This window comes from Syzygium oleosum, unplaced genomic scaffold (assembly GCF_021117445.2).
Source record: "Syzygium oleosum isolate NSW1041296 unplaced genomic scaffold, Sole_v2.1 Sole_v2.03, whole genome shotgun sequence".
Taxonomy (NCBI): Eukaryota; Viridiplantae; Streptophyta; class Magnoliopsida; order Myrtales; family Myrtaceae; genus Syzygium; species Syzygium oleosum.
This window is the reverse complement of record NW_026607487.1, coordinates 15,415,896-15,443,576: the sequence shown is the minus strand read 5'-3', so window position 1 is coordinate 15,443,576 and position 27,681 is coordinate 15,415,896. Positions and strand designations below refer to the sequence as shown.

The window sequence follows — 27,681 nt, the reverse complement described above, 5'->3', positions numbered from 1 at the left end:
CCCTCGCCCCGGGCGAGGAGGGCGAGGCTCGCCTCGCCCGGGCGAGCGAGGGCGAGGCTCGCCGGCGCGGGCGAGGCTCGCCTCGCGGGCGAGGCGAGGGCGAGCCTCGCCCGACGCCGGCGAGCCTCGCCCGTCGCTCGCCGCGAGGGCGAGCCTCGCCCTCCTCGCCCGTGCGAGGGCGAGGCTCGCCCGACGCCGGCGAGGCTCGCCCGCTCGCTCGCGGAGGGCGAGCCTCGCCGGCGTCGGGCGGGCTCGCCTCGCCTGGGCGAGCGAGGGCGAGCCTCGCCGAGCCGGCGAGGGCGGCGGCCTCGCCGGATCGGCGAGGGCGGCCTCGCCCGACGCCAAGGGCCCCTCGCCGGGATCCGCGAGGGCCCTCGCCGGAAAGAAAAAAAAAGTAAAAAGAAAAAGAAAAAGCTAAAAAGACGAAAATGCCCATGGACAATGTATATCGGGGTAAATGTGTCACAAATAACAAAGTTTTGGGTTTTTGATGTCACAAAAAAAAGTTCGGGGTAAATGTGTCACAAGTGGGAAAGTTTGGGGTTTTTGGTGGTTTTTTCCCTTAATTTTTTGATCACTAAAAATCTCAAATTGGTACACCTATAACAAATACCAAAAACTTTCAAACTGACACATTTGTGATAAATTTACCCTCTGTTAGTTTCCGTTAAATTGGATTAATGCCCCGAAAAATAATAAACCGGTACACCTGTGACAAACGGAGGTAAAACGCACAAATCGGTTGACCTGTCAACCGCCACGTGTCATTCAACTCAGCAATTTGACGGTAAAATTTAACGAAAACTAATGAGATGGTAAATTCGTCACAGATATACCGATTTGAAGGTTTTTTGTGGTCAAAAAATTGATTTGGGTAAATTTCTCACATATGTATCGGTTTGGGGTGGAATTAACCCTTTAACTTCTCTATAATTTATTACACGAACTTTATATATTGGGGTTTTGTAGATTATTCCCACGACCACTGCTTCGAGGTACACGTTAAATAAAATATAAATAAACTTCAAATAAATAAAATAAAATATGGATAATACCACGAAAAATCCTAAACTTGTACACCTTTGATAACTTTAAGCAAAATTAATTTTTTGACCACAGAAAACTCTAAATTGGTACACATGTAATAAATTTACCCAAAACTAATATTTTGACCAGTAAAAATCTCAAACCGGTACATTTGTGACAAATTTACCCTCCATTAATTTTCGTTAAATTAAATTGATACCACAAGAAATCACAAATAAATACACATGTGACATGTGACAAATGGAGAGTAAAACATAAAACTTATACATCAGTTAACTGTCACGTGTTATTTAACAAAATAATTTTAATAGTAAAATTTAACGAAAATAAATCGAGGGTAAATTTATTATAATTGTATTAGTTTGGGGTTTGAAGTTTTTTGTGATATTAATTTAATAAAATATGTATGATTACGCGGAATTTGTTTTTCAAAAACCGACCTGCTTTTGCCTTCTCTCCTCTCTCTCTCCACAGGCTCTCTCTAGAGAGAGAGAGAGAGAGAGAGTATGTCCGAGTGAGCTTGCGAAATCCTCTGGAAATCAAATCCCCCACAAAAAATCTCCCTTCTCCTTCCCAAAGCGAGGGCGGAAATCATCACAGCCACCGTCGCCGCCGCCGCCGCCGCCGCCATTGTGGTCCGAGTCGGAGCTCGGTTCGCCGGGAATTGCCATCGACTCGTTCCTCCTCCTCCCCGGCTTGGCTCGGCTCGCTCGGTGAGTGGCCGGCGTACCCGCGAGCTTCCCCCCGGCGACTCGGTAACCGGGCTGCTCCCCTGGTTTATCCGGAATCGCGCGGCGCATTGGGGTCGGCTTTGCGATCGGTTTTGTTTCCGTTCGGTGATCGATGTTGGAGCGAGTTCTTTCTTCGTGTGTTGTGGCGATCCGATTCGATATCTGCCGGGTCGGTTGCCCGCGTCTCGTTGGGCGGCGGATCGGACCGAGTGGTTGCGTCGGAGGTTGCGACCTCGGTTTCGGTGGATTCCGTGTGTGCGTGTGTGAATGTTGCCCTGCTGAGGTTTCTTTCGGTTTGGAGTAGTTCTCGCGGCAGTGATCGTCAGCTGGTGTCGAGCGTTTTTAGCCACTCGGAGTCTCGGAGGAGCTGATCGTGTTTTTTTTTTTTTTCTTTTGTTAGACCGTGTTAGATGTTCGGATTGTGCTCTGTTTTCTTAGACCTGTTTTGTTGTTTGATTCTATTGAGAAAGTTGAAAATTACCGCTTTGGACAAGTTGCATTAAGTGTTTGTGCCGTCTCGTCAACTCTCTGAACCTCTCTTTTCCTTACATCTATGTTCGCTTATGTCCCCAATGTCTCCATTGACTTGTTTGGTCTGCGAACTACCACTGCTAAAGGTGAAACATAGGCGTCTTTTGCGGTTGGTGCTTGCAAGATGACTTTTTTTTAGTACAACTCAATCTAATTTAACAGAATCTGACTTAAATCAACATTTTTGCGGTAGTCTGCTGATGTTTTTCCTTTTTTTTTTGTTTTTTTGTAGTTAATGAAGTGCTTGGTGATCACATCTTTGTACCGCATGTAGTGGTCTCTGCAACCGATATTCTTTCCTCCATTTTCATCTGTTGTACTTTAAGATTTGTGCTATGCAACAGCAACCTTTGCTGAAATTTTGTAGGAAATTTATGTTGCTCTGACCTGCCTTTCAGATGATTTGTTTTCCCTCTCGTCATAACTTTCATTCCATCAGCTTTTTCTTCGATTGAACATATGGCGTTTGATAAGCATTCTCTTGTAGATTCTTGTTGAGAAGCATAATTTTGTGCCATTCCACGACTATAAATATTTTCACTGTACTTATTAATGGCTTTTTTCAGTTGTGGAGTTAGGATAATTGCAAAATGACTCAAGATGGTTCTAGTGTTGAATCACACCAACGAAAGCAAGGACTATTGAAAGATCAGGTCAGATTAGTTAAGAGGAAGGACTGTGATCGCCACGGGATAGTTCCAATCCAAGATCCTTTGTCATTTGAGAAAGGTTTCTTCATAGTAGTTCGTGCATGCCAATTACTAGCTCAGAAGAATGAAGGAATTATATTGGTGGGCTTGGCTGGTCCCTCTGGTGCTGGAAAGACTGTATTTACAGAAAAGATTCTGAACTTTATGCCAAGCATATCTGTTATATCATTGGACAACTACAATGACTCTAGTCGAATTGTTGATGGCAATTTCGATGGTAAATAAAATTTTTCCTTTCTTTTTCCCTTCTTCTGCAGCTTTTGAGTAGGGCATGTTTTCACTCTGTGCATGGCCACTATTATGACCAGTGATCTCAGTCACTACAACATCTTTGACACTTATAATCCAGTGTGTGAAATTCTACTCCCTATTGGCTTACATTAATGGATTTTAAGTAATTCCTCAAATTGATATAGAAGATGGGAGTCACGCACAGTTTTTGAAATTGTTGACTGGTAAATGTACCTCAGCATCATGCTTTATGTTGCTTCATATTGCTCATCATCTTGAGATTTGTGTGAAAGGAAATTACAGTCATCATGCATTATGCTTGAAGAGTTTTGGCGAATTGGTTTATTTATGCAGTTAACGAGATTATTTTGACAATATCTGTCCTCAGTGGAGAAAATCTGAGAACAAACTAAGTATTTAAAAGACAATAGTTTTGAAGAAGCACATTAGTTGACCCAGAATTATTTAGTTATTCCTAGTATGTTTTCAAACCGACGACTGGGCAATATGGTTTGGGAAAACTGATAGCAATCACTTTGAAGCACTATGTTTGAGCATTCTTAGAGATGAAAAGGGGAATCCCCAGTGCATGAGGCTTCTTGCTTTGTGAGGGCTGGGGGAGGGTCATCTATTATGACCTATCACTTAAACAACACCCCCCCCTCCCAAAAAAAAAAAAGAGAAACAAAAAAATCAAAAAAAGAAAGAAATCTACGTGCACAAATTTCTTTGATCATTGACTTCAATAAACTCATGATTTGAATTGAGTGATTACTAGCTTTTGGTGTACAGGACATTTTACTATAATAAGGAGACTAAGAAGAAGGGTAATGGTAAGGCTGATCAAAGGGGGTGCTGCTTGCTTGTATAAGCTGTCAATTGTTATTGGAGTTTTTTAGTTTTCTCAAAGCTGTGAACAACCCAACATCTCTATTGTGACTTGAAATTGTAACACACTAGTCTGTTCATTATAGCTCCCTTTCTAAAGATGAATAGTGCATTCTTTTTGTACAGATCCACGCATAACAGACTATGAGACTCTGCTCAGGAATGTCGACGAGTTAAAAGCAGGGAAACCAATCCAAGTACCTATTTATGACTTCAAGAGTAGCTCCCGCACGGGATACAGGTGGAGTGATCCTCACTACTAATTAAGATGGCTTCTGAGTTTATATATGCCATTCCATAGAAGAAACTTTGGGGAATCAGTTCTTCTAAGCATTCATGTTTTGTGCAAGTGCTTAACATGGCCAATGACTGACGGAGCTCTGAATTTTTGGTGCATGACATAGTTATATCTTCATATTGATGCTTTCACTTGTAGTCCACAATGCATTTTCTCTCTTGATTCATTGCCTTCTAGGTGAAAAAGTAGATATCCCTTGCTGTCGTCATGGTCTGATGATGATAAAATGTCGTTTCTGTAGTTCTGCTTTCTTTCAGCTGCGGCGTCTTGTTGTAGCACTTTATTTCATAACTTTTTATTGTTTGCGTTTCCTTTAATCATTTCTTCCTCTTCTATGCAAACCTTCTCAAACACAACCTACACCTACTTTATAAGTCATTCTCATATGGAGTAATTTTGACAGGACTCTTGAAGTTCCGAGTTCCAGAATTGTTATTATTGAGGGAATCTACGCACTGAATGAAAAATTGAGACCTTTACTGGATCTTCATATATCAGTCACTGGTGGAGTTCATTTTGACCTTGTCAAGCGGGTTTTGAGGGATATACAGCGGGCTGGTCAAGAACCAGAAGAGATAATCCACCAAATATCTGAAACGGTTTGCTTTTTCCATGTCGTTATAGACTTGGGTATTTGACCACATACACGTCTGCAACACTTCTTGATGATATTTGTGATTGACAGGTATATCCAATGTACAAAGCCTTCATTGAGCCTGACCTTCAAACAGCACACATTAAAATAATCAACAAGTTCAACCCATTCACGGGATTCCAGAATCCTACTTACATATTGAAGGTATGGCATCTTACTTATTTGTTTGTTATTTGACGACAGGTTTGTTGGCTACTCTTTGCTTCTCCTTGTTCTGGAGGTGGTCACTACTGGTAATTTTCAAATTTGAGATACCATATCATGTATATGCTGCTGTTATAGTCATCGAGGGATGTAGCGGTTGATCAAATCAAGCCTGTGATGTCTGAAGAACATGCTGAAACTTCCGAGCAGACATACGATATCTATCTTCTACCCCCAGGTGAAGATCCAGAATCTTGCCAATCATATTTGAGGATGCGGAATAAAGATGGAAAGTACAGTCTCATGTTTGAGGTTTGTATTTAAGGTTGAGAGCTCTACTTTCATTATTATATTATTGAGCTTCAGCTACTGGTACCATCAGCAAGAGAATATGTTTCGTGACTGTTTGTTTACTTATATGAAATAGAAAGTTTAAGTTGAGTCATTGGATGACTCCAGTGTCATTTGGGGCATCTGCTTTGAGCTCTGGGGCTTGTGAATTTCAGGCATTGAGCTTTCAAAACATGACTGCTTCTGTCTCTTTGATATTAATTTTTCTTTGAGATATGTACTAATTAAAGTTCACTCCTCATTGGCAGCTATATTGACATGGTACTTTATCTGATAATTTTTTTTTTCAGGAATGGGTGACTGACAACCCTTTTGTGATATCACCTAGAATAACGTTTGAAGTGAGTGTCCGCCTCCTAGGTGGGTTGATGGCCTTGGGATACACAATAGCAACAATTCTCAAGAGAAGCAGCCATGTGTTCTCTGATGATAGGGTGACTGTGAAGATTGATTGGCTAGAACAATTGAACCGTCAGTATATTCAGGTAACTTTGTATATCCTGACACGAGCCATTGTTCTCTTTGAGTGCTTTCGCACGTACAACATTGTGCAAGCTTGTATGTGCTCTAATTGTTTGTCTTGTCCTTTGTCCTTTCTCACAATGTTGATTATTGGATGAGAGTTTCAATATCTTTTTTTTTTCCGACTGAGTTATGGTATCTTTTTTGGAGAGTCCTTGGTTTAAATGTCCACTTGCGGCAGTTTGTTTGATGCGATTGTGTATTCTTTTCCAGAATTGTAATTATGAGTACTCACAGACGAAGCCATTAAAATTGAACAGTTGTACAAAAAAAGTTGCTTGAGATTTTCCTTGGAACGAAACTGAAGTATTCAATCTGATTTAACAGTATCTCTAGATCACTATACCCGCCAAGAACTTAGATATCTACTAGTGAAATTTTCAAGACAAGTAGAATGTTCTAGGGCTCTATGCGGATCTGGCGAATTTAAGAGATGGGGTCATGTGGAGTGTTCATATTCAATAGATTGTCTGCATCTGTCGAATTTTTTTTTTCCTTTTGATATTCGGACTGATACTGTAGGCATTTGTAAAAGGTACAAGGAAGAGATCGCCAAGTTGTTCAAAGTGTTGCCGAGCAGCTTGGGTTGGAAGGGTCATATGTTGCCCGCACGTATATTGAACAAATACAACTGGAAAAGCTTGTTAATGAGGTCATGGTATGGCAGCTTCCCAAGTTCACAATATTGTTTCATGTAAATGTCTGCTAACCTAGGCATTTATAGGCACTGCCAGAAGACTTAAAGACAAAACTTAGCCTAGATGAGGATCTTGTTGCAAGTCCAAAAGAAGCCCTTTCTCGAGCATCTGCTGATAGGGTAGCTATGAGAAGTAAGCATCTGAAGAGGTGCAATAGTCTGATCCTTTAATTTTTTTAACTTTTAATCTTTTAATCTTCTCCAGTATAAGCTCCTTGCGTCCTCAGAAATGGTTGCGTTTTAAAGTCATATAATCTTCTGAGTAAACTCGTGCTTGACAAATTCTCCTTGTATGCATTTCCACGTGATTAAAGATCTGGGTAGTGCTTCGTAAAGAGGCATCCTGGATAACCCCGTTGATAGTAAACTCTTTATCCAAATATCACATATCTATCTGATTGATAGCTGAATGCTTTTCTGATTGTTGTCCAATGTGTATTACAAGTTTAGGAGTTAAGGAATAATTTCATGTGCATGCTCAGGGCTCCAGTTTGATAGGACAGTATAACGTTTCCCGAATTTTTGGATTGATTATCAGGAAACGTGTAACAGAGAAAGAGGGAAAGATTGCAGATCGCAATGTGATACGATAGGATGTGCGCGATAGATGTAATTTCTTTCATTGACCAATTTCATTGATCGTCCATCTTAGATTAGTAAATTAGTACATAATTCCACGTTAAGTGGGTGTTGCTGCTGTATTTAAATTAAGTAACATCTTTAAGCTTTCTTTTCCAAAGGAAGAGACTTGAGTAATAGCGTTGTGCGACAGTTTTTGCCTAATTATCTTTTCGGACATCATATTTACATGAAGTACTCCGGAATCAGATGCAATGATTTACATGACATTCCCATACATTCTGCACAAATTGGTTAGATCAGCTGAGATCTGTTTTCAAGGAGGAGAAACATGGTTGAATTTATGTGGCATGGATAAAGTAGACATTTACAAAATTGCCCTTCCGTTATCCTTTGTAAATATTGGAATGACGTAAAATTCTATGGGCAGCGGTATGTCACACTCATATTCAACCCAAAGGGACAAGAATTTGTCGAAGCTTGCTGGCTTTGCTATCAGCAATCCAAGATATGATGATAGAATCTCGGGTGCATCCACAACACTACCTAACCAGGTGACTTGTCTGGAAATGTTGTTCTCTTTTGATTGTTGTAAAGCCTTAATTTATACTGATCTCGTTGATTTGCCTTGTCTCCTTACAGGGTATCATTACTCAGCTTTCAGATCAAATTTCCTGCCTGAATGACAGAATGGATGATTTTACCACCCGTATTGAAGAATTGAATTCCAAGTTGACAATAAAGAAGAGTTCCTTGAGCCAACAAAATATGGCCCTCAATCCTGAGGGTTGCAATGGATCAGCTCCAACTTCTTATTTTATTTCTGGTTTGGGAAACGGTTCTTTGACTGGATCCATGATGCCCAATTCCTCGTCATCCTCCCAACTTGCTAAGGAGTCTCCTTTGATGGAAGAGGTAGACTTTATCTTGTCTATGTGTCTTCTGCTATAGTTTACTGTCTCTTTCTTTGTTGGTATTTTGACCGTTACTATATTACTGAATGAACAAGCATGTGCAAGTTTTCTGCCATCCACTATATCCTAGAATTTGAGATGGAGAGTTAGTTAATCTTCTTCTTCATCATGTTTTCTGATTATGCCCCTGTTATGCCTTGATTAGATATCAACAGTTGCACGTGGGCAGAGACAAATCATGCATCAGCTCGACAACCTCAGTAATCTTCTCCGCGAGACCTTAGGGGAGAGATCCCAGCATCTAACCACGAGCAGGAAAAGTGTGCTTGACACAGACCGGGTGAAAATTCCTCTTATTTGCACCCTGGCTTTCGGCGGTTTAGGAATCCTTGTGTTCAAGGGTCTTTCAAATAGAATTTGATCTTCATTTTTGCATCTCTAATTGATTCTTTCCTATAGAAAATTTCAAAGTCCTGTTCTAACGTAGAGTTCAAGTGGCCATGCAGCCCGTCCTTCTGTTCTGTCCTGGAAAGCAGTCGCTCTGGGAACGGAGGGTGTCCTGATCTTGAAGTTCCTTGTTGCAAAAACAGAAGGTTGGTCTAGCAAATTTTTGTGTCCATCTGGCGGGAGTTTTTCATTCTCTCTCTTCTTCCCCCTTTCAGGAGAAGTAGCGATAGTTTACTTGCTATTTAAGTTGACATTCTGAAAGCGATCAATACAACAAGTGATAGTCCATAAATTCCTTGAATTGTTCTATGAGATGATAGCTGGAATATACAGGGAGTCCATTGTGCAATCTCATGCCTGACCGATTGAGCTATATCATCTTACATAATGTGAAGGTTCCAATTTTGCTATCATGAATTGCTGTTAGTTCAAGAGTGAATTTCTAAACAATGAAAGCTTTTCATTCATGGTGACTTTTAGATCTTTTTTGCCTTCATGTTATAAAGCTGAAAGAAGGCAAGGAGTGGGCATGAGGATCGCACATGATATAAGAAACTATAATTTTCCATTGTTTTATAGAGATAAGAATCACGTTCAAATGTAAGCCATAAATCTTCATATGCCATTTCATATATTATTGCAATGTGAAGTCCAAACTGTACTTTCGATCATTTTGAAACTATCAAAATATAGCGTATCTATTCAAAGAACTCCAAAATGCATCATTTGATAGATAAATATTAAAAAAAATGATTAAGTCGATCAATACATGTCAAATGGCAGATTTGTTAATGAATCGATATATTCCCCTAGAAATGTTAGAGATTAGTGATTCACTTAATAAGCACGTATTGTTTAGACCTCAAATTGATCGTACGAATCGAAAATTGATCAATTCTAATAATTATGATTTTGGACTTCAGTTTGTTTTTAGGGACTGGCTTCTCCATCAAGCTCGTCCATCAATAGTTAAAAGGGATAAGTGTATTGGAATTCGTAAAACTCATCACAAAAGTGTAATTGAATTCTAAATCTTTTGAAAAGTGCAATCAAGTCCTAAAATTTGTTAAATTGGTCTAATCAAGTCGTTCCGTTGATTACATTTTGTGAATATTTTAGGACTTGATGGCACTTTTGTGATAAGTTATAAGACTTGATTACACTTTTTAAAATTTTTAGGACTTGGTTGCACGTTCATGATAAATTTTAAGATTTGATTGCACTTTTTTAAAATTTTAGAACTCAATTATACTTTCATAACAAGTTTTAGAACTTTCAGTGCACTTATTCCTAATTAAAATAATGAAATATATAACTACTTAGCCGTTATTCTCATATATAACATATTATTGTAACAATATAATTGATCAAAGTTGTGAAATTGTAATACAGTTGGTTGATAATATCCAATTACTAAAGGCAAACAACTAAGTGATAATCTTGACTAAAAGCTAGGAAAAGATAGAATATCAAGATGAAATTCAACAAAAAAATGAGACAGACGGGAAAAACATCTCTCTCTTCTCTTTTCTTTTCTTTTCTTCGTTTTCAAAATAATAACGAGTTAAGCGCTCTTTTGGTCTCATAACTCATGACAAAATTGCAAGTGAATCTTCCAACCTTTTTCTCTACAATCAACATTTCTAATTTACTTGATTTATGCAATAGAGTGTTTTAGGAACAGCTTATATAACCGCTTCTCCTCCTTCAGGCAACCCCTCTATATGACTATTGATCAAAAACCTTTCCCCACTTTCAACATTTTATTAACTTTGGACATGATCTTGCCAATGTGGGAAAACACTTAAGGGGTTATTGGTACGAGAGGTGTCATATTATATCGGTTATGGTGCACGTGTGAGTTACAGTCAAGAAGTCTGACGTCAAAGAATTGGTATGGTGGTGTAGAACAACTAATATATTATAGTTGTCTCATAACTCGGTATTTTAATTTTAAATGAATATGAGTTCAATTAGATATGTTAACGAGTTTAAATTTGGGCTCGCTTTGGTATTGGACTTCTACAACACGCTCTCAACTAATGCTGATAGTTGATTGGTATGAATATTTAAGGAATCTCATGACCAATTTTCGAACAGTTCAATCTAGTGAAGGAGACTTATGGAAAGAAGACCAAGTTTGATGTCTCATAAGAATATCTAAATTAATTGGGAGGGGGGAGGGGGAGGTAGACCTAACACGGAGTTCACACATGATGAAAAGATTGTTGAGACACACATACGAGTTGTGTTGCAAAAGTCAATTCGAGAACCGGTGTGGTGTGGAGTAATTAATAAATATTTTAGTTGTCTCGTAACTTATCAGTTTAAACTTTTGAATAAAGACAATAAATTTCTACTGCACGCTTCCAACAACATCAGCAGCAAATAAGAAACTTACCTGATCCGGATAAGCATAACCTCCAAGTCCAAGGGTTGGTTTGGTGACCCATGTCATTGGTGGAGCATCGGCCCCGTCCTCTTCCTCTACTTGTCTCTACTATTTGTCTCTCTCTCTCTCTCTTATGCGCATGCCACGTCAGCTCCACCTAGCAATTAGGCCGTGTCGGGAGTGTGCCAAGTAAGCGCCACGCCAAAGGAACTTTGAGGATCAAAAGGAGAGTTAATCGCATTATACTTTGTAAAAGAAGGTCCTGATCCGGGGATTAACTTAAGGGATAACAACATAAATAGTTTTTGAATTTTGACCTAATGTGCAATGTGATCCTTGAATTTTAACCTAATGTTCAATGTGATTCCTGAACTTTTAATTTGTTCAATGTGGTCCCTGAATTTTTTATACATCTTCAATTTAGTTCCTGAACTATATGTAAATATTCAATGTTGTCCTTCCATTAATTCAAGTTAATGGACAATGCTGAACATTTTCATAAAAGTCCAGAGACTAAATTAATCATATATCAAAAATCCATGATCCACTTTGAACAAATTGAAAGTTCAGGAATCACGGCGCACATTAAGCTACAGTTCAGGGATTACGTCGAATAAATCGAAAGTTCATGGAAGTTCAAAGACCGTTCATAGCATTTCCTCTTTTAACTTAATCCTCAAGTTAATTAAGTGGTTTTGTGGGCCAGGCTTATCACACTGGAGAACTGGAGAACTTTACCTTGGTTGTGCTGGGCTTGGACATCATGGCCATCAGTTTCTGTCCGAACAGAAACGAAGTCTGGTCTGGTCTGCACCGGACCGGGACCTTCTTACCCGAGGTATTAACATAATAATATGATGAAACCCAAAACTGAAAACGTATCAGGCGAGGAAGCTCTCTGTTCCTTTCGGCGACGGACTTCTGAGAGCGACGTTCCGTTACAGGAGACCGACGTGGGCAGAGTCAAGGTACCGTACCGCTTTCGGTATTCCTTTCGTGCTCTGCATTTCCGCTCGATTTGGTCCTCCGTCTTTTCGATTTCTGTTTCTTTTTTCTCGCTCGGTTTTCTCGGCCGGTTCGTGGTCGGTGTTGCGGGTTCGTGTGCGTCGTTTCGGCTCTGATCACGGCAGAGATCGCGGGAATTTTTGTGCACCTCGCGAGTGATCGTTGCCCTTTCATGGGTCCCTGCGAGTTCCGAGAAATGGATTGCCCGTCGTAATCGCTGATCATTGGTCTTCTGCTTTGGCCGGGTAGTGTTTGTTTTTCCAATGCTTTCCGGGCACCGAAAGTTTGAACATTTGGATTCTGGGTGCACGGTTTTCGGGAGAAGTATGAATGGGGTTTCCTGATCCTTCTTTCTTTTTTGGTTTTCTTGGATGCTCTCGTGAAAGTAGGGAGTCTGGTCGATCTACTTGAATGTGGAGTCATAGGATTTACAATGTTGATGTTCGTTCTGGTGAAACTTTTCTGCCGATTAAGTTGCTTAAGTTTCCTTTGATGTTGTTAAATGAAGCTGAGAGGATCTGTCTTTGATGTTGAAGTATATCTTTTCAGGTCTTTAGCTTATGATTTTTTTTTGAAATTTTTGGGTATAGGGTTCTTGTTGAAATCTTGCTGGGTATGACTCATGGATGATCTCATAAGCGATCTGCCGCAGAGTATTCTGGAAAGCATCCTCACTCGACTGCCGATTAGGGATGCTGTGAAGACTAGCATTTTGTCTAGGAAATGGAGGTACAAATGGGCTTCGATTACTGAACTTGTATTTGACAACGAATGCGTGAGCTCGTCACATGACGAGAACGTAGTTGAGGGGAGTCTCGTGAAATTCATTACACGGGCTTTGTTTCTCCATCAAGGGCCGATCCATAAGTTTCAGGTCTCCACGCGCTACTTGCAGAGCTGCCCCGATATCGATCAATGGATACTTTTCCTTTCGCGCATTAGTGATGTCAGAGAATTGATTCTTAAGTTAGGGGAGGATGAATGGGTACGGATACCCTCGTGTCTTTTTTGTTGTAAGAAGTTGACTCATTTGGAGCTATCTTGTTGTGAGTTGGATCCACCCCCTCGTTTTGAGGGATTCTTGTATTTGAGGAGCCTCAGTCTTCATCGGGTCTTGGTTGCTGCCGATGCTATTGAGAACCTCATTTGGAATTGTCCTCTTCTTGAAAATTTGGCATTATCATACTTTGATGACGGTCTTGCTATTACCATCCGTGCTCCAAATCTTAAGTACTTGTATCTGGAGGGCGATTTTACAGACATCTTCCTTGAAAATACTCCTCTCCTCCTTAGCCTGTCAGTAGTTATGTACATGACTGACGACGTGGCTGAACACTTTGAGCTTGAGCAAAGTTTGAATTGCAACTTTGTGAAGTGTCTTGGTCGTGCACCTCGTCTTGAAAGTCTCACAGGACGTGCTTATTTCGCAAAGGTACTACCTATTCTACTAATTTTGTTTTTGTGTCATGTCTATTCGAGCTCTAGCTTGCAGATTGAAGCGAGTTTAATATGTATACACGGGAATGATCACTTTCTTGTTTTTTCTCTGTAAGTGACTTTGCATTCTAACTTGTATTTGTTTTTTGCATGTCTCAAAGTATTTGAGTATAGGTGGTGATCCTGGATCACTCCCCATCACATTTGATCATCTAAAAATCATTGAGTTGTTTGAGGTGAGCTTCGAAGACATGACAGAGGTTCTTGTGCTTCTGCGGTTGATAACAGGTTCTCCTAATTTAGAAGAATTTCTCATTTCGGTGAGTGATCGAGTTCTTTCTAGTTGTTAGTCTTTGCACAGCATGCAGCACCTGTGTATCCTATCTCCTCTTTTGTTCTTTTTAGGTGGTTGCGAGCACATCACCTGCAGAAGCGCCTGATTCTTCAGATATTTGGGAGAGGGAATGCCGTGCGGATTGGACATTCAAACAATTGAAAGTAGTAAAGATGACTGATGTAAATGGCGTACCACATGAGATGGACCTCATAAAATTCTTGCTTCGCAACTCTCCGGCGCTCAAGACGATGACTATAAGCCCTTCTACATATTTTAAGCATGATAGAATGGATATGCTTATTCAGCTGTTGAGGTTTCGCCGGGCTTCGTCTCAAGCGGAAATCATATTTATTCAAGAATGAGCTTTAAACTATGTCTTGTACATTCGACACAGTTACTTAATGTTGGTTTGTTTTTTCTCTGAGAAGATTGGGTTTCTGCTTGGATCCATTCTTGTCTGATCATTAGATATTCTTTGCATTCCTTGTATAAAGTGAATAAGCACTTCAAACTTTCTAATTACATGACTTGGAATCAATTTTTTTATTCTTTTCAGAGAGTTTCTTCTGATAGGTTGCATCCTAAGTCAAAATCTATACACAGGTTATGATGTCTTTCGCCTCTATAGCCCTTCTGTTTTGGGGGTCGGGTGGCATGGGCTGGAGAAATTTTTTCCCTTTGCTAGAAACAATTGAGAATCGATCTGTGATGCTTAATCTGATCATGCAGTCCACGGATCAGAATCTATACAGCGAAACATTAGTACACTCTTAGCATTGATTTTAATGTTGCTATACATGACTTAGTTATGATCATGTTATTCATATTCCTTCCATTCTTCCATAGCTCTTCGCCATCTTGAGTTACTTCTTCACCTTGGTCCTGAAAGCTCCATCGCCTGTATGAGCAAAGAGGAGTCATCGGTGAGATCGGAGTAACGCTCGGAGGAGGAGAACTCGTTTGCTGCTCTGCACCTCGTTGAATCAGCTCTCTGAGAAGCTTCCCACTTCTCCACGAGACCATCGCCTTCCAACATCCTGACAACTTCGGACATCTTGGGCCGATGAGTTGGAAGGTATTGGGTACACAAAAGAGTTACTTGGACCATTTCTTCAAGCTCGATCCGATCATAATTGTCCTTGAGGTCCTTGTCTACTAGCATCTCTATCTTCTTTTCCTGGTGAATCTTCCTAACCTGCAGTTAGAGCCTCTGGATTAGCATAGGAAAGAGGTGAGACAGAAATTCATCGGCCACGCGACCAGATTAAGAGCCAAAGACGGCCTTTTGAGCTTAACCATCATAACGCCAACCTCGTGCAATTGTCAGACTTGCTTGTCGGCATTTCTTACCTTCCGAAATCATAAGGAGATCTAACAGTATAGAGCATACAGTCACCAGGGGTGCTTTAAAATTTTACTCACCCAATCAAGCGTGGCCCCTCTCTGGTTCGCTGCTTTACCAAACTCAAGAGCTCTCAGGCCAGTAATCAGTTCGAGCAGAAGGATTCCAAACCCGAAAACATCAGTTTTCTCAGAGGACTGCCCGCTCAACAGGTACTCTGGAGCAATGTGCCCTGCGGTGCCCCTCACGGCGGTGGTCACGTGGGAATCCCGATGATCCAAGATCTTTGCCAATCCAAAGTCTCCTACCACAGCTTCGCAGTACACGTCTAGCAATATATTTGCGGCCTTAACATCCCTATGTATAATTTTGGGGTCACATTGCTCATGCAGGTACAAAAGCCCCCTTGCTGCACCAAGTGCAATTCTTTTCCTTGTGCTCCAATCCAAGGTTGGTTTGGCTGCAAGACAACAAAAGTGTCATACATGCGAGATTCTAGGGTTTGGTTGATCTCCACAATTTATTTTTTCACATACATTCATCGAAGAATATTTAACAGGCTAATGAGTGTGAGTGTGATACCTTTGAGACGAGAAGCAACGCTGCCGTTGGACATGTAGGGGTATACGAGAAGCCTCTCTGTTGTGGCCATACAAAACCCATAGAGCCGGAGAAGGTTGCGGTGCACCGCTAGGCTGATCATCTTGAGTTCTGTCTGGAACTGGATCTCGCCTCCGATGGCATTGACATTTCTCAGTCTCTTGATCGCAACCACCATCCCATCCCTGAGGCACCCTTTGTACACGTTCCCTGAACCACCCTTTCCAATCAAGTTCTTGCTGCTGAAATTGTTTGTCGCATTCGCAAGTTCCCTGAAGTGAAACTTCTTCAAGTTTCCCAAGTTGATTTCTTCGTGATGTTGATCTGTAATTCAGAGAGAACGAAAGTTCAGGATTGGTGATCATGTTGACATCAGTTGGTCGATGCCATTAGCAAGTTATTGTTCCTAATCATTAGATGCATTACGAACCATTTACGTCGAAGAAGATCTGCTGGTTGTGCCTTCGCCTCCACCAGAAAAGGAAGCCGAATCCGAAGATGAGTAGGGAGATGCAACTAAGGGTTGAACCAACGGCCAAGGCTACTTTGTGGCTTTTGGGTCTCCCAGAAGGCTGAGAATCTTAACATGTGAAAGAAGAAAAATATATGTTAGCACTATGCGAAATCTAATGGTCAATAATATTCTGAGTTTTATGCCAAACGGATGTAATCTAAAGACAGTTGAAGCAAGCATAGTTCAACAGGAGAAGGTTATCATGGAAGCTGAAATAAAATCTTAACGGCAGATATAAAAAGCTAAATAATCTTGCTAAAACAGGGTATAAAATCCTTACTTAGTGAATTGTTCCCACTAAACATAATTGGTGTCGGTGGAGTCCGGAAACACTCCTCGCGTCTGCCGCCGCACATTGGATTCTCCAGAAGACTTTTTCCAGTAAAAGAAAAGGAGTATTAGTAATGCAAACATGTCTCTTATGAGCTCTTTACACAGTTGAAGACGTAAGCGGCTTACTTGAATGTTTTCGCGTGCAATTTAGGCATCGGACCGCTCAAATTGTTGTAAGATAGATCCCTAGAATTCCAGAGATTAAATTACCATGAGCTTCTTCTTTTCTCGTAATTCTAGCAGAATGAAAGATCCGGATTCTAAATTAGAAGGACTGATCGGTGTTTCGGAAACTTACAAAAGAGCAAGCTGGGTCATGTTAGTGAAGGATGCTGGAATTGCCCCCGACAGGTTATTATGGTTCATTCTCCTAGTCAACAACACAAAGTTCAGACACAATTCAGAAAACATGTCTTAATGACTCCATAACAGTGCTAGTCTCTCTAATCTCTCTCTTCTCCATCTCTTTCATTGTTTTTTTGCGGTTTGATCTGAAATCTACTCACAGTTGTAGGAGGTTCTTGAGATGGGACAGCTCGCTAGGAATTTCACCAGAGAAGGAGTTGTTGGAAACGTCGAGCATTTCGAGTTTCTGGAGCTTGCCAAGCTCGGAAGGAATATATCCTGAAATGTCGTTGCTCTGAAGGCGCCTGCAGAAAAAATAATTGCACCAACACCCTTATCAGAACATTATATTTCCAACAGGAAGCTTGCAAATGAGATTCTCGTCCCGAGCAACGGTTGATCACTCACAAATTCTTAAGATTAATCAAGTTCCCAATGCTAGGCGAAAGCGTTCCAGATAAGTTCTGGCTCGGAATTTCTCTGCATCAAAAGACCATCCTTTTTCTTCAGTAAAACTCGAAACTTTTTTCCTAGTGCAAATATCTGATATCACGAACTTGGACAAGTTCGGTTCTATTTTTTTTTGGTAAATAAGTTTGGCTCTTTAGCTAGCGCTACTTACAGAGAAGTGACGAAACTAGCATCACATACGATCATATTCCAGGTACAAGGATCGACCGCGTTCTCGTCCCAATTGTTCAGAAGGTCGTGAGGATCCACTAGCGAACGCTTTATGTCCATCAAAGCTTGAACTACGCAGCAACAGGAAGAGATCATTTCTAGAGCCACAGGTTAAGAAAAGATGAACATGATGCAGGACTTATTGGAGCATGTGTCCTGATTTACCTTCATTATTGACTCCTTTAGGAGAGATCAACCCATGCACACTAGCCCACAAGCCGAGCAAAACTGCGCAGCACAGAGAGGAATTCGCTCTCTTCACTCCCATCCGAGCAGAGTCCAAAGGAAATAACAGACGCCAAGAACCTAGAAACACAGCTTCAGGTTATTGTCTTGATCTGGTACTACTTAGGAAAATGGGTGAGGTCTCCTTAGGACAAACAATTCTTGCCTTTGCTCCTCTTGCTTATGTTATTATATCATCAGGAAAGCAAAAAAATGAATCCACTTGTTCAGCTCTTGTTGGGACTCAAGAGCCAAGAAAGAATCAGATGTGTTTGGCAGTGAATGACTTGAAGGGCACCACCGTGCCTGCCACTAGTTCAAAAAAGCAAAAGAGAGAGAATATTAATAAAGCAAAGCTACTCTACAATTAAACAAAATCTAGATAATCTCTCAAAAGATGGATACAGGAAAAAAATTCCTTCAATCATGCATATGTTTAGAAAAGGCGTTGTTCCATCAGACTATACAGTATAGTAAAGCAGGTGGAAAGTTGAATTATACCCTTCAAATGGGTGGGTCGGGTCAGATCGAAAATGGTTCGACTCAAATTGATCCATTTAATCCGTTTTGACCTATTTAAATGTAATACAAATCTAGTGACTCGTACCCAATCCGACTCATATTGTTAAAACATTTCCATAAATAACCCAAATTTAAGAAAACTCATACCCAAATTGAGGTGAGAGCACGAAACGAGAGATTGAAGAGAAAATCATAGATGTGTGTTAAGGCTAAGTAAGTTGCGAATCCATTTAATAGCCATATTATTTTGGATTTTACTATTCTAAATTCATTTATAACTCATTTACTAACTCAACCTATCGAATGTGGGTTAAAAAATTGGCCTTTGACCCATTTTAACAGGTCTACGTGAAAGTATCAAGCTATTTTAAGTCGGTTTGATTTTTTTCCCGAGAGAACAAAAAAGGTTTTTATTGATCATAATAATATTGTTAGTCCCCAAACTTTTGATGTGCGATGTCTTGCATGTGCTTTCAATTGATTCAATTTGATTTCCGAACTTTTGTCCTACATATAATGTCATCCATAAAGCTTTCAATTAATTAAATTAGATTCCCGAGCCACTTCAAAATGTTCAATGACATCAACCAGTTAAAGAAAGCACTCCAAGTGGGGACAAACCCACTAATTCAACACAAACAATAAAATCTTACTCCCCAACCTTTCAACTAGGTTTAGTGAAATGGAGAGCCAACAAATGATCGATCCGTATACCTCAAGAGGAAACCCCCAGAATTTTCCTATCTCTGTCGTGTTGCTTTCTTTGTTCTACTTGTCTTTATGGGGACTCTTTAGTGAGGATTAATCTTAACATAGCCATTGAAGAGGGCCAATTGAATGATTAACTGAAGTAAAAGTTAGAGGCTTAAAGCGAATGATTCATATTACAAATAGTTTAGACCGATTTCAGCCATCGCATCGTGCGAACTTCATCTGGAACTAACATGATCTAGAGTTCATATGGATCGAGAGCATCCACGTAACCCGGCGATTGAACAGTCCAATGACAAAAGGCTTGTACTGTGACTATCAGGAATCCAAAATTCTCGGGTCATGAAACTATAGTGCAAAAATCATTAGGTGAAAAGGGTGAGAATCCCGAGACAGGGGAGCTCGAGATTGGTGAAGCAATGGCCTCTCGTGAGATCTTTGCCTCCTCAATTATTTCAAAGCTTTCTTCTTTCTCTCGCCCTCCCCACCCACTGAGATTAATCTTAGTTGGACGGCATTATGGATTCTATCCTAACACATATCCAACGTCCCCTCAGACGATCCGACTGTGAGATTGTCCAACCAACAATGCATTAACTTATTCAAAAGCAAAGGAGGCAGAAATTTCAAAAAAGCAAGAGAGCTTTTTTAAAGCTTCTCTCGTGCGATATAGTATCCTAAAAAAGTTGGTCAATTCTTCAGGTAGGTGACTCCCCATGGGAACAAGTATATAATGGAACAATTGCGTTGACCGCCGTAGTTGTTGATGGCGTGATTGAACAAGCTCGTCAGTTTTGATTTTGAATTTTAGTGTGCTGACAAAAGTTGAGAAACAAAAAAAAGTCTGTAATTGACTGACTTCATCGTGTCATTACATTGGAAGGAACCGCACATGATGAAAAAAATGGTTCCCACAAGATTCCATGTTAACAATGTTTGATGAGCCATAGGTAGATTTCCCTCAAAGGAAACAAATGAACACACATTCTAGGGATACTTGCATCATGTGCGCGTGTGTATGGATAAGTATCGGGGCACCATTTCGATAACCGACTAAAATGGCGGTGGCAATCGAACTTGAAACCGTGGTTTTAAAGGAAATGGTGTGTCTATGGAATCGTACGGGTCCATGACTCTCTACGAGGATGGCTCTAAAGGAATCGGCGACGGTGGGGTTCAAATTTGGATCCTCTCACTACCGGAGAATGGTCGAGTGGCTTAATCACTGTGCTGAACCCTGCAATGGGTTCAATGGGACAACGATATATCATCATGGAAGCAATCGCAAGGGACCCTCTCCCTCTCCCTCTCCCTTCAAAGAGGCAACAATCTTGACGAGCTTAGTGTAAGTGAATGCACGTGCAATGCAGATCCCATGCATCGCCACCACCACCATCATCATCATCATCATCATCGTGCACTATATGTCCCCGTTGATTCCACAGGGTAATGCCCTTCCTTGGACCACAAAGATAATCATCATTAGGTCAAACTGAAGTAGTCCGACACGTACAAAGGATTATCATTTGTGGGTAGACCCAAAGAGAATCATCGTTCCAGAGAGAACTTCTAGTGGCCCTAACTTTTTGTTTTAACCTGAGATTCTATATTTGAAGTATGTGATTGTGCTCAAGAAGCATTTCTTATTATGCATACAAGTCATCCCTTTTAATCAAGCCACTCGAGTAGATCTTGTCCGCTCATGGCGATGGACTTCAATCAGGGCATGCTTGTGGACCAAAGAAGGTCTAGAGAATTTCTTCTTTTTAGGTGCTGAATTTCGATGATATGTAGTCCATATGCATAATAGGAGGCGAATTACTGTTTGTCACTGTGAACAACACACGTCTCTTTTGCGATTAAACTAACAAATGAATCGGGTTGATCTCATAAGTCAGTCTCTTTTGTTAGTGCCCGACATTATTATAGTGAAAAGAAGTAACAAAGAGATGGGGAAGTGGAGGGCAAACTTCTTTTCCCTTAGCTCAGAAGCACTTACTAGTGCTGCAATTGGGGCCATGCAAGTAGTTTAAACATAGACAGTGATCGAAATTATTATATAAATGAAGAGACGGAGAATATATTTCTTCGACGGCCAAAGCCAATAAGATCAGGATCATCATCATCATCAATTAGGTGGATTCTTTATTCCCCTTAGAAATCAAGCAAAGGGGGATGTGCCTCTTTTCAGCCCATCACACTAGTCGATAACCAACCCTTTCTGGTTCGATTCCATTACAGCATGTCCCAACCGTTCCTTCCCATTGCAACTTTTAGATTGTGCTCTGATTGCCAATCAGTGTTGGAGCACCCAAAAAGTCAGGTCAAAAGTAGAAGTGGGTCGAACTGGGGGTTGACCAAAGCCCTCTCTACTTGCAACACTACTTTTGCGCCGCTTGCGTGTTGACCATTCTGTGTCTTCTTCCAGCGATTTGTGTGTTCAGCACAAGTTAAGGAAAAAAATAAACGAGGAGAGGGCAGTTAAAAACGTTAAAAGCGGGAAAAGAGGAAAAATACAGTTTGTTTGTGGCTGCTGGGATTCGAGCCCAGGTCTCTACGGCCACAACGTAGAATTCTTACCACTAAACTACAGCCACAAGTTGATGTTGGGGCTCTGAAAAGATTTTATTTGTTGAAATACCCAAATATAACGTTGTCACTAAGCAGAAAGTTTGCTTGCCCGCATATATTCATTAGCTTGTGATGATGCCATGCCAGGCCGCGAAAATTGAAGTTATGTAGGAAATGATAATGTTCCGAGACGGTCACGCAATCCTTTCATGATGTTGGGCGTCGGTGACATTGGCGTTGTGGTGGGATCGATGGTAAAGGCTAAAGAGATCGAGAGAAGGGGCGAGACCCGAGGTCGATCCCCCGAGACTAGCAATAAAAATATCATCGGACCTAGCTAGAGACTCCGATTTCACAGAATCAATTGTCAGAAACCACAATATCCTCATGGTATGTTCCTATGTTGTAGAGCCATCATCATTCAGCATGTATGCATCACCTCAATAAAGAAAATTGGACCTTTTTCTGAAACACTCTCTCCACTGCGGTAGGCGTGACAGAACGAAAAGGCATTATCAGGACATTTTTGGGGTCCTTTGGCCTTTGGTTTGACGCTCAAGACATACAGGCTTAGCTTCGGCTTAACTAGGCTAGTGTGGTTAAGCGCTCTGTCCTGTGGCTATTTACTGCATACACTCATCTTTGCTCGATCATGGATATGACCTTTTTGGTTAGGAGAGAAGAAAAACACCAATAGGCGAAGCACCAACTTCAGCGCAACGAACTCCTGTACACTATCGAGAAGGTCATGTCAATGAGCTGCCCAGAGTAATGCACGTTTCAAAAGTCAGACCAGAGACAACAGGACAGATAGCATCTCAGTTTCCTGCCACACCAACATATACCAAATTGGTAAATTTTGTCCATGATATTCCAACAATGAAAGAGAAGCATGATGAGCAACACAGTAACGCCAAAATATCCAGTAGGCTTGACAAGTATGAAGTGACTTTGTTTGACTAAGAAATGCAAACATAAAGTAGAACAGGAACCATCCCCGTTCCTCCCTCCAGCAGTGTTCAGATTTTAGACATCAATGTAATAGGCCGTGCGAAGCGACCGGTCATCGCAAACCGCTGGTACATGATGGAACCGCCTGCTCCCAGCTCTTCAAGGCACCGCTCTCCACTGCGGTACCCCTTAACATTCAGAGAACAGTTTTCCTCGAGTGACTTAGCCGCAACATCAGCATGCACCGCCACGGAGAACTCCTTTGGTCGGAAACAAGCCAGTACCCTCCCAATCAACTGATTGAAATCGATATCGTTTGGGTCATAGCCCACTGCCTCAAAGCTGGCATAGCTAAACCCGTCTTCTGGTGTGACATGAATGGTGGACGTTGCAGAGCCTTCAACAGCATTCATGGAATAACCACAAGGTTCGAATTCGAAAGCACAAATCTTGGAATTGGGAAGAATCTTTCTGATTCCAGATTCGATGGTCATAGCAGCTGCACTGCCCGTTTGGAATTTGAAGAACACAGAAGACGACTCCTTGTTCAACCTGGTCATGCACATCTCCATGGTGTAAACAGGGGAAACAGACTCGACTTCATCTGCCGAAGCAGAATACACGTGCCATCTTTTGGTTTTGTCAAATCCGCCCAACAGATAGGCCTTGCTTCCTGAGCCAAGCTTTCCAAAATAACGGTCAAGGACATAAACTTCTTCACTGAAGTTACGGTGAGGATATGGCTGAGCTCCAGGGCATAGAAAACAACCGCGAGTGTACTTTGCAGATCTTACAGTGAGGGAAAGAGAGCACGCCAAATTCAAGATGGGTGGAATGGACCGAAGTAGCTTTGTCGTACCACAGGTTTTAATGATAATCTTATAGGGGAAGACGAAGAGGCTAGACTCTGAAAGCACGTAGGAATCGACATAGTCACTAGAGAGTGACGAGACTATGGTACATTCGGCTGGTTTTAGAATCTCATCCAACTGAGCCCTAGAGAGCGACCGGAGACCTCTCCCATCTGGATCAACAAAAAGTCCAGGCTCGTAGAAAGATATTTCTAGCCTCTTTTCATAACCTTCAAAGCCAATTGCAGAAACTTCCAGATCCATTGCTGTAACAAGGACGCCCCAGCTTGCAGAGAGATTGAAGTTGCAGAGAGGGGGAAGAGAGGAGCAGAAAGACTTTTTCTTGGAGGAGAAGAAAAATTTAAATTATTTTGAGATTAGAAAATTGACCACCTCAAGTGGTCGAGATGCCAAACGGGGGATGTCAGGATGGTTTGCGCACGCACTGCATGGAGAAGAAAATGACGTGTTTGTCAACGTTCAGTATCAATTAACAAAATATTAATGATGAACAAAGCCCCAGAAAATGTTGAAATTAATGTAAGGCTCTCCACAATTTTAAATACTTCTGACCAATGTATTTGCAATTGAATTACAACATACGTTGGAGTAAGCAGCTGATCGGAACTTCCTGATGCCGCCATTGGGTCTGACGTCTTCAATGCTGTAACCAAGAGGAGCTTCATAGAATGAAGATTTACTACTAGACATCTTCTTGCCACCTTTCGACTCCATTAGATCATCGAGTCTTTTCTGATCAAAGAAATGAAGCATTATTCAAGTATTGGACACTGTAGTTATAAAGGCACAATCAAAAGAATGGATCATGGGAACTTCAAACTTTCAAGAATGCAGAGAACTTAAAAACAGAATACTGTTCTTAATTTCAGCCACAGCTAATTTTTTACTACAAGGGAAAGATATTAAAACCCTCGAAATCTTATCAATCAACCTCAATTAATTTTCAGTAGCCAAAAAAGAAAGACCTCAAATAATTCCTGTAAAGTATCTCCAAGTTTTCTTAATTTAAGCAAAAACAGCGTGAAACGAAAATCAACAAATCTAGTGAAGTTTTCGGTTTCAACAGACAAGCCATGATAGAGCCTATATGCACACAAGATATTTACCCGCGACACACAGAAGAAAGCATTTTCGAATAATCATTCGAAAACTCTGTCTAAATAGCTTCAGAGACCGCACGGCAGTCAAATAAACAAAGCAAGGATAAAGTATGCGCAAGACAAGATACCAGCTGAATGGAAGACGTTGTGGAAATGAAAGCACAAGAAAAGAGCAGGCAATAGAATGAAAATATTAGAACCACTCCCAAGGAAACATAACATGGAAAAAGAAAAGAAAGGGTACATTTGCATCAAATCGCCCTGATTACCACGAAGAACGGAACACTTAATAACTGCAGATTCGATCAACATCTCGTAAACTAATCCCCGCTGAGCTGAGGTCGGATTAGTTGGAAGCAAATGCATATAATTACAACAGAAGATTTCGAATTTTCGGTACCAACCAACAAAGAACCAACGACGCTCTTCAAGGCCAATCCTTTCCTAGCCCGGACAAATCCTCAAAGCCACTGGACACGCATAAAGATTTCCCCAGAGCCTCCCACATACACCCATGTCATCATAGATCTCAAACAACGCAAGGGCAGAGGAACGAAGCTCAAAACACATAGCGACTCCCCCAGACGGCATAACAACAGAGCCAAGAAACAAAACAAAAGTGAAACAGAACAAGCATCGACAATCGCCCAGCATCACGGGGCGAGATCGGATCTTGAATCCACCAAAGCAAACGAAAGAACACGCACCAAATCGAAACCCCAGCAGCGGTCGATCAAACGGGACTTCCCCCTGCAAACCCAAGAACCGCGAAGAGCGCGAATTCCACAGAGCAAGAAACGTCACAAACGTGAGGACGCTGGGTTTAACGCGACCCACCACGACAGATCGACGCAGGAGAGAGGAAGACGTACGGATTGGAAGTTCTGGGCGGCGAGCAAGAGCGAGAGAGCGGGCGAGCGGGCGGGCGATGAAGGGTAGGGACAGATGGCCGAATCTGATTCTGGGGTCGTGTGTGGGAAGAGGCGAGGAGGTTGGTCGCGTTGGGTCGTCGATGGATGCGTTTCTTGTTTTCTTTTCTTTATAGTTTCCTAGGATGAGAGCGTTTTACGTGGGAATGACGAGGATGGGTGGTCCGCCACCCCTGTCGCCTTAAAAGACTTCCCCGGTCGGAGAAATTCTTGATCTCTGGTCCCCTCTTTTTTATTAATATCACGAAAAATTTCAAATCAATTTATTTATGATAATTTTATTTTAAATTAATATTTTGATTATCAAAAATCTCAAATCGGTATATTTATGATAAATTTGCCCTCATTTTATTTCTGTTAAATTTTATTATCAAATTATTTTGTTAAATGACACGCGACGGTTAACTGATATACCAGTTTTATGTTTTATCCTCCATTTGTCACAGGTGTACCAGTTTGTGATTTTTTGTAATATTAATTCAATTTAACAGAAACTAACGGAGGGTAAATTTATCATAAATGTACCGGTTTGGGATTTTTGATGGTCAAAATATTAGTTTTGAGTAAATTTATCACAGGTATATCGGTTTGGGGTTTTTTGTGATAAAAATAGTTTTTGATAAAATTATTACAGGTGTACTAATTTAGAGTTTTTTGTAGTATTAACCCTTTGGTTTAAAAGTACGATGTAAATTAGGAAGCATCTAGACAGAGTAATAGACAGATAGCGTTGAAATGCACCATTAAAAATCCAATGTAAAAATGGAAACTGATTTACATACTTACCATTTAAAATGTATTTGTACTCCAACCCTACAAAACCCAAGAAGAAGCCTAAATCAATGTAATTCATAAATATGCCCCGCTCGTAACCACCCTTCGCGGCCAGCCATGGCCGCGAGCTAAGGCCCCCCCCCCCCCCCCCCCATGGATCTTCAGCTCGCGACTGTCATGACCACTCGAGCTCTTTCATGGTTGGGAGCCTAAGTCTCGAGCTTGAGCGGTCAGGATCGTGAGCTTCGAGCTTGAGAAGTCATGGCGACGGTGAATTTCGGAGTCAGATCTAACCATAGTAATTGCAAGCTTTGCGTTCAATGGGCCATGCCCACAATATTGGCCGGCAAAATAAAAAAGTTAGGGGAAGGATTATTGTGGAAAAAAGGAAAAGTTTTTTGAGAAAGGATAAGTACACCACCCGTGACATCATCTCAAAAATATCGGATGGGACATGTAGAGGTATATATATATATCAGGGTTAATACCACGAAAAATCCTAAACTGGTACATTTGTGACACATTTACCCCAAATTATTTTTTTGACCATAAAAAACCCAAATTGGTACACCTGTGACAATTTTACCCCGAATATATCACAAAAAACCCCAAACTGATACACATGTGACAATTTTACCCAAACTAATTTTTAATATTATTTTTTTGAATTTTTTGAATTTTTCTTTTTCTTTTCTTTTTTTTCTTCACTTCAACCTCGGCGGTCGGCCGCGGTCCGGCTGACCGACTGCAGGCGAAGCCGGCGAGGGCCACCTCGCAGCCGCCGGGCGAGGGCCGTCCTCGCCGGACGCCGGCGAGGCAACCCTCGCCCGACGCAGCGCGAGGGTCGCCCTCGCCGATCCGGCGAGGGCGCCCTCTCTGAGCCGGGCGAGGATCGCCCTTGCCTGGGTGGGCGAGGACACCTCGCCGAGCGCGCGAGGCACCACTCACCGACGCAGCGAGGGCGACCCTCGCCTCGACGCCGGGCGAGGGCGGCCCTCGCCGGCTTCCGCCTCTGGCCGATCGCCGGACCGGCGACCGGCCAGAGGTTGAAGATAAAGAAAAAAAAAAAAAAAGGAAACTAAATAAAAATTCGAAAAAAATAAAAAATAATATTAAAATTTTAATTCAGGGTAAAATTGTCACATATGTACCAGTTTGGGATTTTTTGTGGTAAGTTCAGGGTAAAATTGTCACAGATGTACCAGTTTGGGGTTTTTGATGGTCAAAAAAATAGTTCGGGGTAAAATTGTCACAGGTGTACCAGTTTGGGGTTTTTTATGGTCAAAAAAATAGTT

The 27,681-nt window shown here is 41.3% G+C and overlaps 4 protein-coding genes and 1 non-coding gene across 13 annotated transcripts; 2 read left to right on the top strand and 3 right to left on the bottom strand.

The window, feature by feature from the left end:
• Positions 1–1,598: 1,598 nt before the first annotated feature.
• LOC115671929 (inorganic pyrophosphatase TTM2) lies at positions 1,599–9,094 on the top strand. Its single transcript, XM_056309499.1, has 12 exons — positions 1,599–1,760; positions 2,876–3,236; positions 4,265–4,379; positions 4,840–5,035; positions 5,122–5,235; positions 5,374–5,547; positions 5,877–6,071; positions 6,644–6,766; positions 6,833–6,954; positions 7,815–7,938; positions 8,027–8,299; positions 8,504–9,094. Exons 2-12 carry the CDS (start codon positions 2,900–2,902, stop codon positions 8,717–8,719), a joined length of 1,989 nt encoding a protein of 662 aa, XP_056165474.1. The 5' UTR covers positions 1,599–1,760; positions 2,876–2,899; the 3' UTR covers positions 8,720–9,094.
• A 2,879-nt stretch (positions 9,095–11,973) lies between these two features.
• On the top strand, positions 11,974–14,471 carry LOC115671949 (F-box/FBD/LRR-repeat protein At1g13570). Of its 4 annotated transcripts, none has more exons than XM_030593652.2 (4): positions 11,974–12,122; positions 12,733–13,574; positions 13,741–13,899; positions 13,985–14,471. In XM_030593652.2, exons 2-4 carry the CDS (start codon positions 12,765–12,767, stop codon positions 14,276–14,278), a joined length of 1,263 nt encoding a protein of 420 aa, XP_030449512.1. In that variant the 5' UTR covers positions 11,974–12,122; positions 12,733–12,764; the 3' UTR covers positions 14,279–14,471. The 4 variants fall into 4 exon arrangements, with proteins under 4 accessions (XP_030449512.1, XP_030449517.1, XP_030449518.1 ...); XM_030593657.2 differs by lacking the exon at positions 11,974–12,122 and adding an exon at positions 12,129–12,387; XM_030593658.2 differs by lacking the exon at positions 11,974–12,122 and adding an exon at positions 12,129–12,466.
• Positions 14,472–14,607: 136 nt separating this feature from the next.
• LOC115671948 (protein NSP-INTERACTING KINASE 2-like) lies at positions 14,608–18,274 on the bottom strand. Its single transcript, XM_030593651.2, has 11 exons — positions 17,897–18,274; positions 17,673–17,802; positions 17,459–17,530; positions 17,212–17,355; positions 17,004–17,075; positions 16,832–16,891; positions 16,653–16,744; positions 16,289–16,438; positions 15,841–16,182; positions 15,339–15,718; positions 14,608–15,111 (listed from the first exon to the last, which is right to left on the bottom strand). Exons 1-11 carry the CDS (start codon positions 17,997–17,999, stop codon positions 14,788–14,790), a joined length of 1,869 nt encoding a protein of 622 aa, XP_030449511.1. The 5' UTR covers positions 18,000–18,274; the 3' UTR covers positions 14,608–14,787.
• A 3,440-nt stretch (positions 18,275–21,714) lies between these two features.
• On the bottom strand, positions 21,715–21,786 carry TRNAH-GUG (transfer RNA histidin (anticodon GUG)). The gene has a single exon. It is a non-coding gene; the product is annotated as a tRNA-His (tRNA).
• An 827-nt stretch (positions 21,787–22,613) lies between these two features.
• LOC115671951 (S-adenosylmethionine decarboxylase proenzyme) lies at positions 22,614–25,694 on the bottom strand. 6 transcript variants are annotated; one of them, XM_056309972.1, is made up of 3 exons: positions 25,556–25,694; positions 24,166–24,315; positions 22,614–24,007 (listed from the first exon to the last, which is right to left on the bottom strand). In XM_056309972.1, the coding sequence occupies exon 3, from the start codon at positions 23,824–23,826 to the stop codon at positions 22,780–22,782; it is 1,047 nt and encodes a 348-aa protein (XP_056165947.1). In that variant the 5' UTR covers positions 23,827–24,007; positions 24,166–24,315; positions 25,556–25,694; the 3' UTR covers positions 22,614–22,779. The 6 variants fall into 6 exon arrangements, with proteins under 6 accessions (XP_056165947.1, XP_030449520.1, XP_030449521.1 ...); XM_030593660.2 differs by having other exon boundaries at positions 25,391–25,682; XM_030593661.2 differs by having other exon boundaries at positions 24,166–24,310; positions 25,391–25,682.
• Between the last annotated feature and the right edge of the window lie 1,987 nt (positions 25,695–27,681).